The 15,500-nt window shown below is 39.8% G+C and overlaps 1 protein-coding gene across 4 annotated transcripts; it reads left to right on the plus strand.

The window, feature by feature from the left end:
• The first annotated feature begins 19 nt into the window (after nucleotides 1-19).
• Nucleotides 20-15,371, plus strand: LOC140537013 (beta-galactosidase-1-like protein 2). 4 transcript variants are annotated; one of them, XM_072659154.1, is made up of 19 exons: nucleotides 20-247; nucleotides 2,137-2,322; nucleotides 2,412-2,480; nucleotides 4,777-4,872; nucleotides 6,036-6,144; nucleotides 6,245-6,337; nucleotides 6,516-6,597; nucleotides 6,697-6,761; nucleotides 6,948-7,032; nucleotides 7,902-8,039; nucleotides 9,196-9,276; nucleotides 9,371-9,477; nucleotides 9,795-9,941; nucleotides 11,358-11,429; nucleotides 11,591-11,669; nucleotides 11,904-11,991; nucleotides 12,756-12,867; nucleotides 13,564-13,680; nucleotides 14,267-15,371. In XM_072659154.1, exons 1-19 carry the CDS (start codon nucleotides 72-74, stop codon nucleotides 14,351-14,353), a joined length of 1,989 nt encoding a protein of 662 aa, XP_072515255.1. In that variant the 5' UTR covers nucleotides 20-71; the 3' UTR covers nucleotides 14,354-15,371. The 4 variants fall into 4 exon arrangements, with proteins under 4 accessions (XP_072515255.1, XP_072515256.1, XP_072515257.1 ...); XM_072659155.1 differs by having other exon boundaries at nucleotides 2,198-2,322; XM_072659157.1 differs by having other exon boundaries at nucleotides 162-272; nucleotides 2,198-2,322.
• The last annotated feature ends 129 nt before the right edge of the window (nucleotides 15,372-15,500 follow it).

A 15,500-nucleotide genomic window follows, 5' to 3' on the forward strand; every position in this document is an offset into this window, starting at 1 on the left:
GCGTTGTAGTTCCTCAAATCCCAGGAGAGGCGCTCGTCCGCCCGGTTTCTAAGGAACGACAGATATGCAAAATGTCATTCCCTCTCTGCCGGTGCTATGGTTGCCTTCGACGGGCTCCTCTCGCGTTTTCCAGGCTGGTGGACTCTCCAGGCTCGATGGTTGTTCTAAGTGTGAGGAGTTCCCACAGAAGACGGTGTGCTGCCATCCTACTGAGCATCACTGCTGTCATCCTTTACCGGCAGCTGAGGTGAGGAGCTTCTACTGACTGGCTGGTGAGGCCATATGCAGGACATTAATATATGCAGTATATATACAGCACATGATAATATCTGCACGAGCTTATGACTTTCTTTCGACCACGTGAGACTGTGTTTAATAACAGTCCCACGTGATCGACCACTATTTTTTTAATAATTCATCATATTGGATCAATAGAACAGATGCTGTGTATGCCATTACTACCTTTGGTTCAAAACCAGGACATCCATAGGTTAAAGTGCATTGAGTGGAGCTCCTTCTAACACTATAGACTCTGTGCAGTGGTTATTATAGTGTATATTTAATGTCACACAATATATAGTGGTTATGATAGTGTTTTTTCATGCTATATGTAGTATATCACAGTTATTGTTTCTTTTACAGTTATAGAAACTATAGTGATGATTATATAGTGTGTATTATACTGTCTTCTAACACTACAGAAACTATATATAGTGATTATAGTCCCTTTTACAGCTATAGACCCTATAGTGTTTATTATACTGTCTTCTAGCACTATAGAAACTATATATAGTGATTATAGTCCCTTTTACAGCTATAGACCCTATAGTGTTTATTATACTGTCTTCTAGCACTATAGAAACTATATATAGTGATTATAGTCCCTTTTACAGCTATAGACCCTATAGTGTTTATTATACTGTCTTCTAGCACTATAGAAACTATATATAGTGATTATAGTCCCTTTTACAGCTATAGACCCTATAGTGGTTATTATACTGTCTTCTAACACTATAGAAACTATATATAGTGATTATAGTCCCTTTTACAGCTATATACCCTATAGTGGTTATTATACTGTCTCCTAACACTATAGAAACTATATATAGTGATTATAGTCCCTTTTACAGCTATAGACCCTATAGTGTTTATTATACTGTCTTCTAGCACTATAGAAACTATATATAGTGATTATAGTCCCTTTTACAGCTATAGACCCTATAGTGGTTATTATACTGTCTTCTAACACTATAGAAACTATATATAGTGATTATAGTCCCTTTTACAGCTATAGACCCTATAGTGTTTATTATACTGTCTTCTAGCACTATAGAAACTATATATAGTGATTATAGTCCCTTTTACAGCTATAGACAATATAGTGTGTATTATACTGTCTTCTAGCACTATAGAAACTATATATAGTGATTATAGTCCCTTTTACAGCTATAGACCCTATAGTGGTTATTATACTGTCTTCTTCTTTTTTACCACGCTATATGTAGTATATTGCAGTTATAGTCTCTTTTACAGCTATAGACACTATAATGATTATTATATAGTGTCTATTATACTGTCTGTTAACACTATAGATAATATATATAGTGATTATAGTCTCTTTTACAGCTATAGACCCTATAGTGGTTATTATATAGTGTGTATTATACTGTCTTCTAACACTATAGACACTATATATAGTGGTTATTATAGTGGTTTTGTTCCATGCTATATGTAGTACATCACAATTATAGTCCCTTTTACAGCTGTAGACACTATAATAATGATTATATAGTGTGTATTATACTGTCTGTTAACACTATAGATAATATATAGTGATTATAGTCCCATTTACAGCTATAGACAATATAGTGGTTCTTATATAGTGTGTATTATGCTATCTGTTAACACTATAGATAATATATATAGTGATAATAGTCCCTTTTACAGCCATAGACACTATAGTGGTTCTTATATGGTGTCTTTGTAACGATATAGACATTACATAGTGTCCATTATACTGTATTCTAACACTATATACACTATATATAGTGGTTATTATAGTGTTTATTTCACACTCGTATATTGCAGTAATAGTCTCTTTTACAGCACACTACTGTAAACTGTATTTTTGTTAAGTGGGCAACCAGGGAGGCTGAGAATAAGCAGGACACACGGGTTGAGTGTCAACTCTTCCCAGTTCACCTTGGGAGGTGAGCCATTTCGCCTCCTGGGAGGCTCGCTTCACTATTTCCGGATACCCAGGGCCTACTGGAAGGATCGCATGCTGAAAATGAAGGCTTGTGGCGTCAGCACCCTCACAACGTAGGTGTGAAATGAGTCGTGCCATGCGACCTGATGCCTTAAAACACCTGGCTTGCGTTCTTCATTAATAAACCACAAGTGTCTTTTAGATTTGTGCCGTGGAATCTACATGAGCCGGAAAGAGGAGATTTCCAGTTCCGTGGGCGTTTGGATTTAGAGTAAGAGTGTTTGCATATTTGTGTACACCCTTATTTGTTTATCTGACTTCAACTGGGACTAGGAAAGGGCCCATTCATACTGTCTTTGCGGTCCAGTGGCCTAAACTTTGAATTACTGTTGACTGATGTAAATGAGCTCTTCCCTGATTAGCCCCCACTCATTTCAAAAGCAGGCCAGACCGAAACACTCCAGGTATACATACAGACATACTGATTCCTTAGTGTTTAATGGCTTGCCGGGCATCCAAACCTCCACATATGTCAGACCTTCTCGATCTGGGTCCCAGGGAACGCCAGATGGTTATCGTCTTTGTGTACTTCCAGTTCCTAACACACCTGAGACAGGTAATTACCTACCTACCTACCTCTGGTGTTTCTAGAGCTGGAACACAAAAGAAATGCCCCAATCGAGTCCCTGTGGGCATACGTCACTCTCAGACGGATTAAAGGGCCCATGTCCTACATTTTCTTGCATTTTATTTTGTGCACAAGGTCCTTATCCCTTTATTCAAGCTTTTTTTTCTGCTCCTGTGCCTTTAAGGTTAACGAGGTGTGTAAATGAGCTCTGTTCTGATTGGCCGGCCTGTATTGCACCTCTTTCAGAAAGCAGGCTGGGATGAAACACTTCTTATAAACCTAAAATGGGCATGGATAACGTGTTTTAGGCTGAATAAGTGAATTTACAGTATGCAAATAAGCCGTTTTTTGTGACATCACAAAAACATGCAATTGAAAATGGATGATTTTTGTAGTTTAGGTCAATTTTGAACATCTACAATGTTTACATACTACATCCAACACTTATAATTTAGAGAAAAGTGAAGAAACTTTGTTTTTTCAATGATACCAGCCCTTTAAATCCAAGGCTTTAGCATTAACATAACATCGAGGACTAGTTAAAACAATCCTTAGGCCAAAAACCTTTAAAAAAAAATACCTAAAATGTGGTCGATCAGCCAGGATATGGTTGGTACCTGAAGTTTAGCTCCTTCAGTTTAACACTAGAGCTACGAGGCTAATGTAGCTAACATGTAATGGAAGCCTATAGTCACCAGTTAGGATTGTGCACAAGCAACCAGGAGGTTAACATCGTGCTCAGCATTACAGACAGCCTCTAGTGCTGGTCCCTGGACAGCGTCGTCAGTCTGCTTCAGTCAGGTGGGATTTTAACCTGCTTGTTTAGCGGTAGGCCCAGTCATTAACTGTGTTACTCTATAGGGATTATATCACAGGTGGTCTCATTAGACTCCCCATAACAACAGTGTGACTGAGTGTGTTTACATGCACATATTCATCTGATAACTGCAGATAATCAGATTTAGGCAACAACACATTTACAAGCGCTGCGGTAATCTAATCCTCAAAAATCAGATATCCTTCTAAATATACTCACCAATGAACACTTTTCTTATTAACTGGCCTCTATTGTAGGAAATAAAGTACACTACATGTCCAAATGTTTGTGGACACCCCTTCTAATGAATGCATTCTGCTTTCCTTTAAGTTGCATACAATGCTAGTCAATGTGGAGAAGTACTAAAAGGTGATAGAATAGGACTCTCTGGATATATATAGGACTCTCCATATATATAACAACCAATAAGATATATATATATATATATATATATATATATATATATATATATATATATATATATATATATATATAAATGTGGGATATGTGCTCCTTATTATAGATTATCACTTTTTCAATTACCTAATGGAGGCCTTTAGGGTATAGTTACTCTTTATGTAATCAGATAACTACCGTAATCCGATATTGTGGTATTGGTGTGCATGTAAATTTGTTCACTGTTGACACAGACCTGTATTTGATTTACATGACTTCTAGCTTTTCATTCAGGCAAGCTCTTACCAAAAGCAGAATTAGGAAAATTCACCCAGCAAGAAAATACTAACCCACATTAGGGAAGACACATAAAGTACCTTTATCGGCCTTACTGAAAGGGAATTCCACAGATTTATCAAAATGGATTAGATGTAAACAAAGTGATTCAGAGGGGTTTAGTGTGAAAAGGTCAAGAAGGGTCGAGCCTGAATCGTTCACAGTGGTGATGAAAAGATCCAGGCTCTCTATGTTCTCTAAAAGCTTAGCGTGGCATATATTACATTTACTGTCCTAAGGTTACCCTTCAGCCCTAAATGGTTTGCTAGAAGGCTGAGTAGCTTCAATGTTCATTTTGAGGTATCTGTCTAATATGTTTTTTTTAATAAAGATCGCTAATCCAAGCTAGCTAACATGTCTAACTCGTGTTTTTGGGTATGGCTTCCTCAGGATGTTCCTCAACCAGGCCGCCGACGTGGGTCTCTGGGTTGTTCTCCGGCCAGGACCCTACATAGACTCAGATCTGGATCTCGGAGGATTGCCGAGGTGAATCTCTGGTTAGCTAGATGCTGGCTAGTTAGCGTTAACCTCAGATTCGGTGCTAGCTGTAGTTTACTTGCTCATGTTAAGTAATGATCATGTTAGGACCAGAAATAAAAAAAGGTGAGAAGAGCTCTCAAGCCTTCACTTTAGGCCTGTAAGGTCCTTTCAGAGATATAGCTAAATTCCTTAGGAAATGTAATTAGCCTCAGGAATCTAGCTAAAGCTGTTTGCGCAGAGATCACTTGACCTAGCACCAGAATATCGTCAGGATTGACTATAATAAAACACTGGCAGTGAAAGGAAAACCTGAACTGCCCTTTATGAAGGACACTGAACCACCAGTGTTGAGGGTTTCTACTGCCTACATATGAAAGGCCTCTGGGTAGGCCTTGTATTTGGCCTATACTATAAACTGTTGCCTTAGACTAAACAATAAATGATCCGATCATCATTATCACAACGTTGGTCTTGCAATACTGACACTGCAGAAGACTGAGAGCTAGCCAGCTGGGCTAAAGTACAGCCTCCGCACCGGGGGGTTAGTATTTTTATGTTAATGCAGCCTCTTTTGAATAGTCACATTATTATTACAGTGCAGATATTTTAGGCTGGAAAGCTATTTATGATGCCTGTAAAAAATTCTTTACCACCTTGAATGATTTTGAAGTGTTTTGGAATAATGGTCAATATAATTTATTGTTTTTATAAGAATTTACAAAAAATAACATTAACATTAACAGATTTCTTCAAAGTAATGTCAACTAAATATAAATATATAATGTTAAATAAGTGCCTGCACCCCCCCCCCCACACAAGTGCATTTTCACCCCCCATTTAAAGTGACTGACCTAACTCAACAGAGGTCCAGCAGGCTGCAGTTGGTGCTAGTATTCTCACAGTTAGTGAGAAGTGAATCTGTCAGTGACTGTAGTGTAAAGACAGTCCAGACACTGGTTAATCAATATCCCTGCCTGCAAATGAAGACACCATGAGGACCAAAGAACACTGCTCACAAAGCCTTCTTGACCATACAAGAAGCAGACTAGTGAAGTAGGCCACCTATGACTACTCTTGTAGCCCTATTGTAGACCCCATACCGGAGCGGTACCGGTGGTGAATGATATGGGAACAGTGCTTTCCATGACAACGCATTACTTTCTTCCCAGTTGGCTGTTAAGAGACAGGGCGATGAAGCTGAGGACCACCTACCCAGGCTTTACGGAGGCCGTTAATGCTTTTTTTGACAAGCTCATTCCAAAAGTGGTGCCGTTGCAGGTAATGCATTTGATGGCTTAAATGATATTATTTTAAAAGATGATATAAGTTATAAAAGTATAACATTGGGATTGATAAAGAAATATGTATATTTTTTCAGTTTAAGAAAGGCGGCCCTATCATAGCTGTGCAAGTGGAACATGAATATGGGTCATTTGCAGTGGACAGAGACTATATGCCTTTTCTTAAAGAGGTAAGGAAGCGTAGTGTTGAGAGCATTGCTAGTGCTAGGGGAAGTTATGGATGGTGGGTTAATGGGCAAAACCAAATTGGGAACCAGTACCGAGGGGGAAAATTTGACTAATATATATATATATATATACTACAAATCCACCCGAGAGTACACTGACCCACTGTATGTACTCTCATAGGCTCTTCAGTCCAGGGGCATCAACGAGCTCCTTCTTACGTCCGACAGCCATGAGGGCTTAAAGAGTGGTGGAGTGAGTGGAGGTAAAAGACTGATATTGCATCTCTGAAATAATCATATGTTCCTAAATTACATTTGGTGATGGTCTGAGGCAGGGCTCATAGCTTCTCCCTGTTTCGTAGCCCTCAGAACTCTCAATCTGCGGAAATTAAATTACGACGACATCAAGTATCTGGAAGCCCTGCAGGTAATTTCCAGATGATCTGATCTCATTATGTGGGCAATCCTTTCACTTTCTGCTATAATTTACCCACAAACGCACAAACACACACACACACACACACACACACAAACGCACACACACACACACACACACACACACACACACACACACATGCATACTGAATATATACATATACTGTATTTACTGCAGCCTAACAGCCCCATACTGGTAATGGAACATTGGACTGGATGGTTTGATGGCTGGGGTGACCTCCACCACAGTTTTCCAGCTGAGGGTAAGATTATGAATTATGAATTTCCACATTTTTCATTTTTTTATTTTTGTCGATTTCACTTTTTAAAAGCTTTTGTTTTTTGGAAAGTCTTTTCTGCAGTGTTATACAGTGTGATCTGAACAGGACATTATCGTTCCCTTTGGAAAATGATATGATATCCCAAGTGGTTGCTATGCAGTTGCTAGGCAGTTGCTATGCGGTCCTGAATAATTGCTGTGATGTTTCTACATTGTTGCTAATCTGTCCTATGTGGTCAATATGATGTTTCTTAGCAGATTATATGATATCCCAAGTGGTTGCCATGCGGTTGCTAGGCGGTTGCTATGTCCGAAATAATTGCTGTGGTGGTTCTAAATTGTTGCTATTCTGTCCCATGTGGTTACTATGACGTTTCCAAGCAGATGAAATGATACCCCAAGTGGTTGCTATGGGGTTGCTAGGCAGTTGCTATGCTGTCCCAAATAGTAACTGTGGTGTTTCTAAATTGTTGCCTTTCTATCCCATGTGGTTACTATGACATTTCTAAGCAGATGATATGATATCCCAAGTGGTTGCTATATGGTTGCTAGGCAGTTGCTATGCTGTCACAAATAGTTGCTGTGGTGGTTTTAAATTGTTGCTTTTCTATCCCATGTGGTTTATGACGTTTCTAAGCAGATGATATGATATCCCAAGTGGTTGCTATGCTGTTGCTAAGTGGTTTCTAAGCACTTGCTATGGTGTTGCTATGTTATATCTAGGCTGTTTCTATGAGTGCTAAGCAGGTGAGCGCAGGTGAGTGTGTGGAGAAGGCTCCTCCACCAACCTTCATGCTTGCTGTCGCTCAGTTCTGTCTCAGTCAGTTTCTCGTCTTTTCTCTTCTCTGGCAGACCTGGTCGCCGTGGTGAGAGAGAGTCTGAGACAGGGGATGTCCATCAACCTGTACATGTTTCACGGAGGGACCAACTTTGGCTTCATGAGTGGCGCTTCGACACATCCATCCTACAAGGCTCTAGTCACAAGCTATGGTTTGCGTCACTCTTTACCACCTGACTTATCAGATTGTCTGTTGTTGAGCATTCATCCCTAAGCCCCTTATTACTATTGTTATTATTATTATCTTAATAAAAACATCATTTAGCTCTTAGCTCTTCTCCAGAGACCCTTAGCTAGTTTGTATCAGCTAGAATTCAGAAGATCCCTCTAAGCTTAGACTCTACTAGATACAGAAGTCAGTCTGGAGACACAGTACTCTACACACTCTACACCCTGAGCCTGAGTACTCTCGGAAGAGGACGGTCTTCAGTCTGCGAGCGTTGGACTCCCAGGGGAAGTTCGTTCCACCACTTCGGTGCAGGACAGAGAAAAGTCTGGACGCTCGTCTTCCGTGGATCTTAAAGGATGGCAGGTCGAGCCGAGCCGTACTTGAAGCTTGAAGGGCTCTTAACCATCTCCATCAAGTACGGAGGGGGTTGGTTGGTCCAGTCTCGGCTTTGTAGGCCAGATTCAGGGGTTTAAATCTGAAGACCTGGACAGCAGCTACAGGAAGCTACAGTGAAGAGACAACGCAGCAGAGGAGGAGGAGCTGAACATGGCTGAACTTGAAGACCAGCCAGAAGGGAGCTGCAGTGGACAAGTCTTGAAATTACAGAAGACTGAATGAGCACCTGGGTGGCCTCTTTAGAGAGGAAGGTTCGAATTCTTCAAATGTTGAAAAGGAGAAATCTGCGTGACAGGTTGTATTGCTGTTTAGGTTTTCAGATCTCGTGGCGTTCCACAGGGCTCTATTTTAGGGCCTTTGAAATTGGTATAAATTAGAATAGTAATGAAGTGTGGGCCTACATACAGGATTTAAAGGGGTGTAAGGGTTAAAACCCTTTCTTGGTGCAAGGGGTCTGTAACTGAAGTACCCAAATTAACCAGAAGAGGGCGTTATTAAGTTATTTTCGAAGTCAAAATGAGGCCTACTCTACTGTATTTCAGGCCTTAAGTTAACCCCATGACCTGCTATTGGGGCCAGAGCGTATTCCATTATCGGACACTGCCTCCTGCACACCTCTGTAATATCAGTCTTGCTCGTTTTTGACTCCCGTGGACGCATACGTAGCCTAGACACCAAACTGTTAGCTATCATCTTCAGTGAACCATGCAAATCACACTGGTTATCATGTGCCATTTCTTCAGATTACGATGCTCCTTTGTCCGAGGGTGGGGATTACACACCGAAGTACCACCTCCTGAGAGACCTCTTCAGCCGATACAACAGTGGGTGAAGCTTCAGACTGTGCCTTTTAATTCACCATTTAGGAAACATTAGAGGTTCAGCTGCAACTTGCTTGGTGTGTATTTCTGGTTTTAGATGACCAGCTCCCAGATATGCCGGGCCTGCGCAGGAAGGAAGGCTACGAGGCGGTGATCATGTACCAGCACCTCGCTTTATGGGACGCCCTGCCCTTTACACACGAGGTGAGGACGCAAGAGGCGCTGATATATGTAAATGAGCTCTGTTGTGACTGGCCGCCCTGTGCCCTACACTCCTTGTAGCTTTAGTGTGTAAGAGGCGGAGCTAAACCGCTTCAGGGAGTCAGGGTCAAATCAGTTTGAAGTAAATTAAAGGAGAACACAAGCGTCCCCTGGCATGGTGCTTGGATGTGATCTACTTAGCATTAGGCAGCATTTTTAATCCAATCTGAGACAAAATCCAATCAAACATCTTTGTGGTCGACTGCGCAACGCTGAACATGTGATGTACTCAAGAAAAATGCCTTTGTCTGTTCTCAAAGCCCTTTAAATCTCGGACCCCCGTCAACATGGAAAATCTCCCAGTGAACAACGGGAACGGACAAGCGTACGGCTACACCCTGTATGAGACGACCATCACCGCCGGAGGCTTTCTCAAATCCAGGAACAACGTCCGAGACAGGGCCCTGGTGAGTCAACCGCCCTGAAGGCCTCAGGTTAAACCTCCTGTAAGAAAAGAAGTGCTTTCAGTTATATATAAACGGTCAAACTGTCCCATACAAAAGTCTGGACACACCAATGGCCCAAAATGTGAGCACTGTCCGATACAAAAGTCCCTCAGCTTATCTCATATTGGACAAGCTGGACTCTGGGCTTAAGATATCAAGCTAACTCCAAACTTTTATACTATATATATATATATATATATATATATATATATATATATATATAGGGTGGTTATTCCCACTATTAGGTAGGTGGTCATAATATTCTGATATAATAATAATATTCTGATATAAGTTATTCATAATATTCTGATATAATAATAGTATTCTGATATAATAATAATATTCTGATATAAGTTATTCGTAATATTCTGATATAATAATAATATTCTGATATAAGTTATTCGTAATATTCTGATATAATAATAATATTCTGATATAAGTTATTCATAATATTCTGATATAATAATAGTATTCTGATATAATAATAATATTCTGATATAAGTTATTCGTAATATTCTGATATAATAATAATATTCTGATATAAGTTATTCATAATATTCTGATATAATAATAGTATTCTGATATAATAATAATATTCTGATATAAGTTATTCGTAATATTCTGATATAATAATAATATTCTGATATAAGTTATTCATAATATTCTGATATACGTAATCATATAGGGTACGACTAGTAGTGCACTAGTACTAGAAGGTGTTCATTATAGAGGTTAGCTGCTCCACAGTAGGGCATTGATTGCTCTAACTCTCTGTACCACTCTGTGCAGGAGTCGTTGTTCCCCTCTGGCATTAATGACCCGTGGGGAACCACTGTTATGTCGTCGGGAGGCCAGTCCACGTCCATTCTCTGTACACCTTTACCTTACTACAGCGGCTATAGACGTCGCATTAAGTTATCAGTGGTTTCCGAGATGCTACCATCCTTCGCTCACTGCTACAGTCATATCAGAACATTATGACTACTCCTGGCCCAGGGTGTCACAGATGCCATTGGAATATATAAAAAAGCGAGCATACCAGTCAGCTGCAGCAGAGTGCAGGACCATCGTCATGCGAAAAGGACACAATTTGACTGATGTCCAAAAGGGCATGATAATAGCGGTGCAGAGCAATCGGACGCAGCACTGTGGACCAGTTAGCTTCTATAAAGAACACCTTCCCTCACCTAATACAGTCCATGCCACAATAATACCATGACACCAGTGTCATTAGAGGGTGCCTAGTTGTTTATTTCCTCGATTAGATTAATATTCTGATATGACTGTATATGTATTTATACAATTGTATATATACATTTTTTGGAGGTTCTGATATGACAATGATTTCCAGCAGTGGTTCTGATAATATTCCTCCAGGTGTTTGTGAACAGAAGTTTCATTGGCTTGTTCAATTACAAGACGCTAGAGTTAGCTGTTCCTGATGGGAAGGTACTGAAGTTTCCTTCATTCTGTTTCAATCTGCAGTGCAATGCACAATGTCTGTTTCAAATATCTGTTAGTGTGAATTAGCTAGGTGAGTAAAAGATGGGCTGATGTCCAAAAAACACCCATTTCACACACTTAAAGATGGAATTTGTGCATTTCTGTAGGAGGAGCGGACCTTGAGCTTACTCGTGGAAAACTGTGGGAGAGCCCATTCTGGCAAAGCCTTGGACCAGCAGCGCAAAGGTACTGGAATATATATATATTGGTCACTGGAGAGACAGTTAATGTATAGGAAGTTAGAAATGACGTAGAAATTCCTTGCAATTATACAGAAATTTACAGTATTATAGAAGTATTATATCTAATATTGCCTGTTATGAAGTAATAAACATAAATGATTTATTAATAAAAAGATTTTTCTGATAGTATGACGAGGCTTTATGTAAAACAAAGCAATATAACAGCCTATTTTTCCAGGCATTGTGGGAGACATTTTCCTGAACAGCGTGCCCCTCAGAGACTTTACCATTTACAGCCTGGATATGACCCAAGATTTTATCGATAGGTTTGTGAAAGCTTATTTATTCCATATGTTTATTAAATATCGGTTTAATAAACATTCACAGACCCAAAGAATGTTAAAAGGACACTTCGGCCATCATGCTCATGTTAGCTAACGATAAATAGAAGCTTCAAGCCCCGAGTGGTCCAGCAGAATAAGGCGCTGTCACTATGATCAGAGGATCGCTGGTTCGAATCCTGGTCGTGCTGCTAGCCATCGGCAGCCGGAGCCCCAGGAGAGCACAATTGGCCATGCTCTCTCCAGGGTGGGTAGACGGTGCTCTCTCCCCACAGTGCTGGTCGATGTTGGCAGCATCATTGGCAGCATTTCGAAAAATGGGTAGGAGGGACTGTGTGTTGGTTCGAGAGCATTGTTTAGCTTAGCTGTGGTGCTGGTGCGTCGTAGCCAGGTATGCAGCGCTTTCCTCCAGGTGCGTTGGCTGCCTGGTGATGTGTCGGTCCACCCTCACTAGTGTCGTGCGATGGGAGGAGAATACGTACGTACGGGCTGGGTAATTGTTTATCCAAATTTGGGGGAAAATTGGATTAAATTTCAACCAAAAAAGTCAAGTTTGCTTAATGACAAACTGTTAATCACTGTTAGCAACATTATGAGCATTATTGGCCGAACCCTTCATTCTTCAATGTGATTCTGTCCAGGGCTTGACCAAGTCCTGAACCCAGATTTGATTGTTTTCCACGTAGCAGCTGAATAATAATAACATGCATAACATGACTTTGTGACATTCGTACTTTTTGTTTGTACAGTTTGTACAGTGCTCCATGGAAGTTTCTTCCTGACAAGCCCAGCTTTCCAGGATTTTTGCAGGGAAGGCTGTTCGTGGACGGCTACCCGAGCGACACGTTTGTTAAGCTTGCAGTAAGTGACCTGGGTGACACTTCTGTGGGACTTCTAGGTCAATTCTTATTATTGAAGCATGCAGGAAAATTCCCTGTCTGTATTTTTTACATTGTCTATAACCTACTCATACGAAAAGATGCCCTCAGGTCACATGTCACTAAAATTTGTACATTTACAAATATCCACCTGTTAACCAGCCCTGCCGTTTCACATCAATGCTGTGAGGAGTGTTGGGTGATTGGCAAGGCCTGTTTCTTTTTAATGAGGCATAAAGACAGACCAGCCAGTTGGAACGTAGGTCATTTACATATATGCATATTATTTAGAGGGTAGAAGAAGTAATTAATAACCCTAGGACCTGATTATGTAAGCGCATACTTTAGTTCTTCACTTGTGTAACTACATAACAGCTGTTTCATAGGCCCTAAAATTGAACCCTGAGGGGCTCCACAAGATAAGCTGAACCAAACGGCCAAATAATAATAATAATAATAATAATAATAATAATAATAATCACAACAGTTTCTGCATTAGGAATTATAACTGAATAATATATTAAAAATATTTAATATTTTTTTTATATGAGACTTTGTAAAATACAGGCCCTTTAATGATAATTAAAGATTGTCAATTAATAGTGTAAATAAGTCACAGTCAATTATTTCCGAAAAAGCCCTTAGTATGAAATGCTGACTGTTTTTCTGTGCTTATCAGGGCTGGAGCAAAGGTGTAATCTTCATTAATGGGCAGAACCTCGGACGCTACTGGGACCTCGGCCCCCAGCAAGCACTCTACATTCCGGGGCCTCTCCTCAACAGCGGACTCAACCAAGTCAGTTGAATTACAGCAATATTTCAGTCCTTTTTTTTTACATGGTTAGTTCATGTCTTTGGACAAATTAAGCACAATACATCCCATGATTCCATTGTTTTCCATGTTTTCCTCTTATCGTCCATCTAAATGTAATGACTTTAACCCGTCTAGCGATTTTTGATTACGGGACCCTGCACCAGTGGATGGGGCTTAACTATATTAACCGATAGAATGGAGGGTATGCGTTGACTTCATGTTCCCGCTGGAACACGCCCCCTTTAGTCGGAAACGACCAATTCGGGTATGACACAAGCGACTATCTGCTCAGCAATCCATCCACATTACCAAAGAACCAACAATCCAGGAAGCCCAGCTAACTCAGGCTCAGATCACACCTGTTTAGAGGATACAGCCTCATATCTGAGAGCACGAGGGTCGAGGGAACGGCCTCCGCTGTTTTCAGGCTCATTCAGTAGACTGGCTCATCCAGGATTGCTAGCTTTCCCTTTTAATGGCCCTTAGCATGTCGCTACATTCACAGATACGGAGGGCTTGGTGTGTGTTTAATCAGCGTCTAAGGTTTTCTTCCTCTGGTTTGTTTCAGGTCATCGTTTTTGAGGAACAGGAGGCAGATTTTAAAATGCAGTTCGAAGACACTCCCGATTTGGGAATGACTGTCGACATACAGTGACTTCAGTTCAGACAATGACTTCAGATGGACTCCGGTTTGGGCTGCGGTTTAATCGACCCTACGACCCTATTCCTGATGTTGTTTAATACCAGCTTAACTGCTATAGGGAATAATGCTACTGTCCCTAAAGATCCCCTAAAGACCCCTGTTCTTCAAGTTCAGTGTATGTACATGTACGTTTGTTTACTATGAGGAGGCTTGTACAGCATTAGTTGGCTAGTGAGTGATTGTGCTGTGTGTAATCTGCTCTGATGTGTTGATTTAACATGCGCTTATTTATTAAGATCATTTATTCCATTTTAAATTCATTATTTTTGTGACGTCACAAAGATAGACTAATGCAGGCACATGTACTGAATTTTATAGATAAGGAATATAAGATATGAGGACTGTTTCTGCTCGGAAATGCTGCTTTTTAAACAAGGAAAAATTGGTCAGGGCAGCCAATCAGCACAGAGTAATTTGCATACATCGGTCTTGAGTCCAGAACCAAACAAAGGCTCATGAATCCACACAGACATCATGAGTGGACATCAGGAAAGTAAATAAAATACAGGGAAAATAGATTACATGAGTCGTTTAATTTAGGGTGTGATTAAAAAAAATCATTTCATTTAATTTAATTTATTAAAATAAAATAAAATTAAATACAGAAAAAATAGGTGATAGGAGTCCTTTAATTTAGGGCGGGGGAATAAAATAAAATAAAATACAGGAAGAATATATTATAGAGTCTTTTAATTTAAGGGTGATAAAATATAATACATTTAAATTTAATTTAATGTATTAAAATAAAATGAAATACGGGAAAAGTAGATGATATAAGTCTTTTAAGGGTGATAAAATAAAATAAAATATTTTAAAATTTTATTTTATTTTTAATAGTCTCAAAAATCATTAAATCCACCTGACCTGTTATAGAGGATGACAGTATTGTCCCTGTTCCACCTTAAGAAGGTCTGACCCATGTTCTTTGTGTTTCACTCATGTAAATATACTGTATATTTGTCAACAATGAGTTTTATACAGGATTTGATAGTGTTCCTTTATTCTGAGCTGGTGAATGAATGGACGGTGTGTAGTTTGCTCTGATGTTCAGTGTTTACTGAACATTTTTTTGTTTGTTTACTTTGATATTTCTAATATA

The sequence above is a fragment of the Salminus brasiliensis genome, chromosome 16 (genome assembly GCF_030463535.1).
Source record: "Salminus brasiliensis chromosome 16, fSalBra1.hap2, whole genome shotgun sequence".
NCBI lineage: Eukaryota > Metazoa > Chordata > Actinopteri > Characiformes > Bryconidae > Salminus > Salminus brasiliensis.

Bases quoted from the DNA above. Each gene is read 5' to 3' on its own strand.
- LOC140537013 (XM_072659154.1), top strand. From the start codon at position 72: ATGTCATTCCCTCTCTGCCGGTGCTATGGTTGCCTTCGACGGGCTCCT. The intron at 9,478-9,794 runs GTGAGGACGCAA...CTGTTCTCAAAG, and splicing joins CCCTGCCCTTTACACACGAG to CCCTTTAAATCTCGGACCCC. The intron at 11,992-12,755 runs GTTTGTGAAAGC...TTGTTTGTACAG, and splicing joins ACCCAAGATTTTATCGATAG to TTTGTACAGTGCTCCATGGA.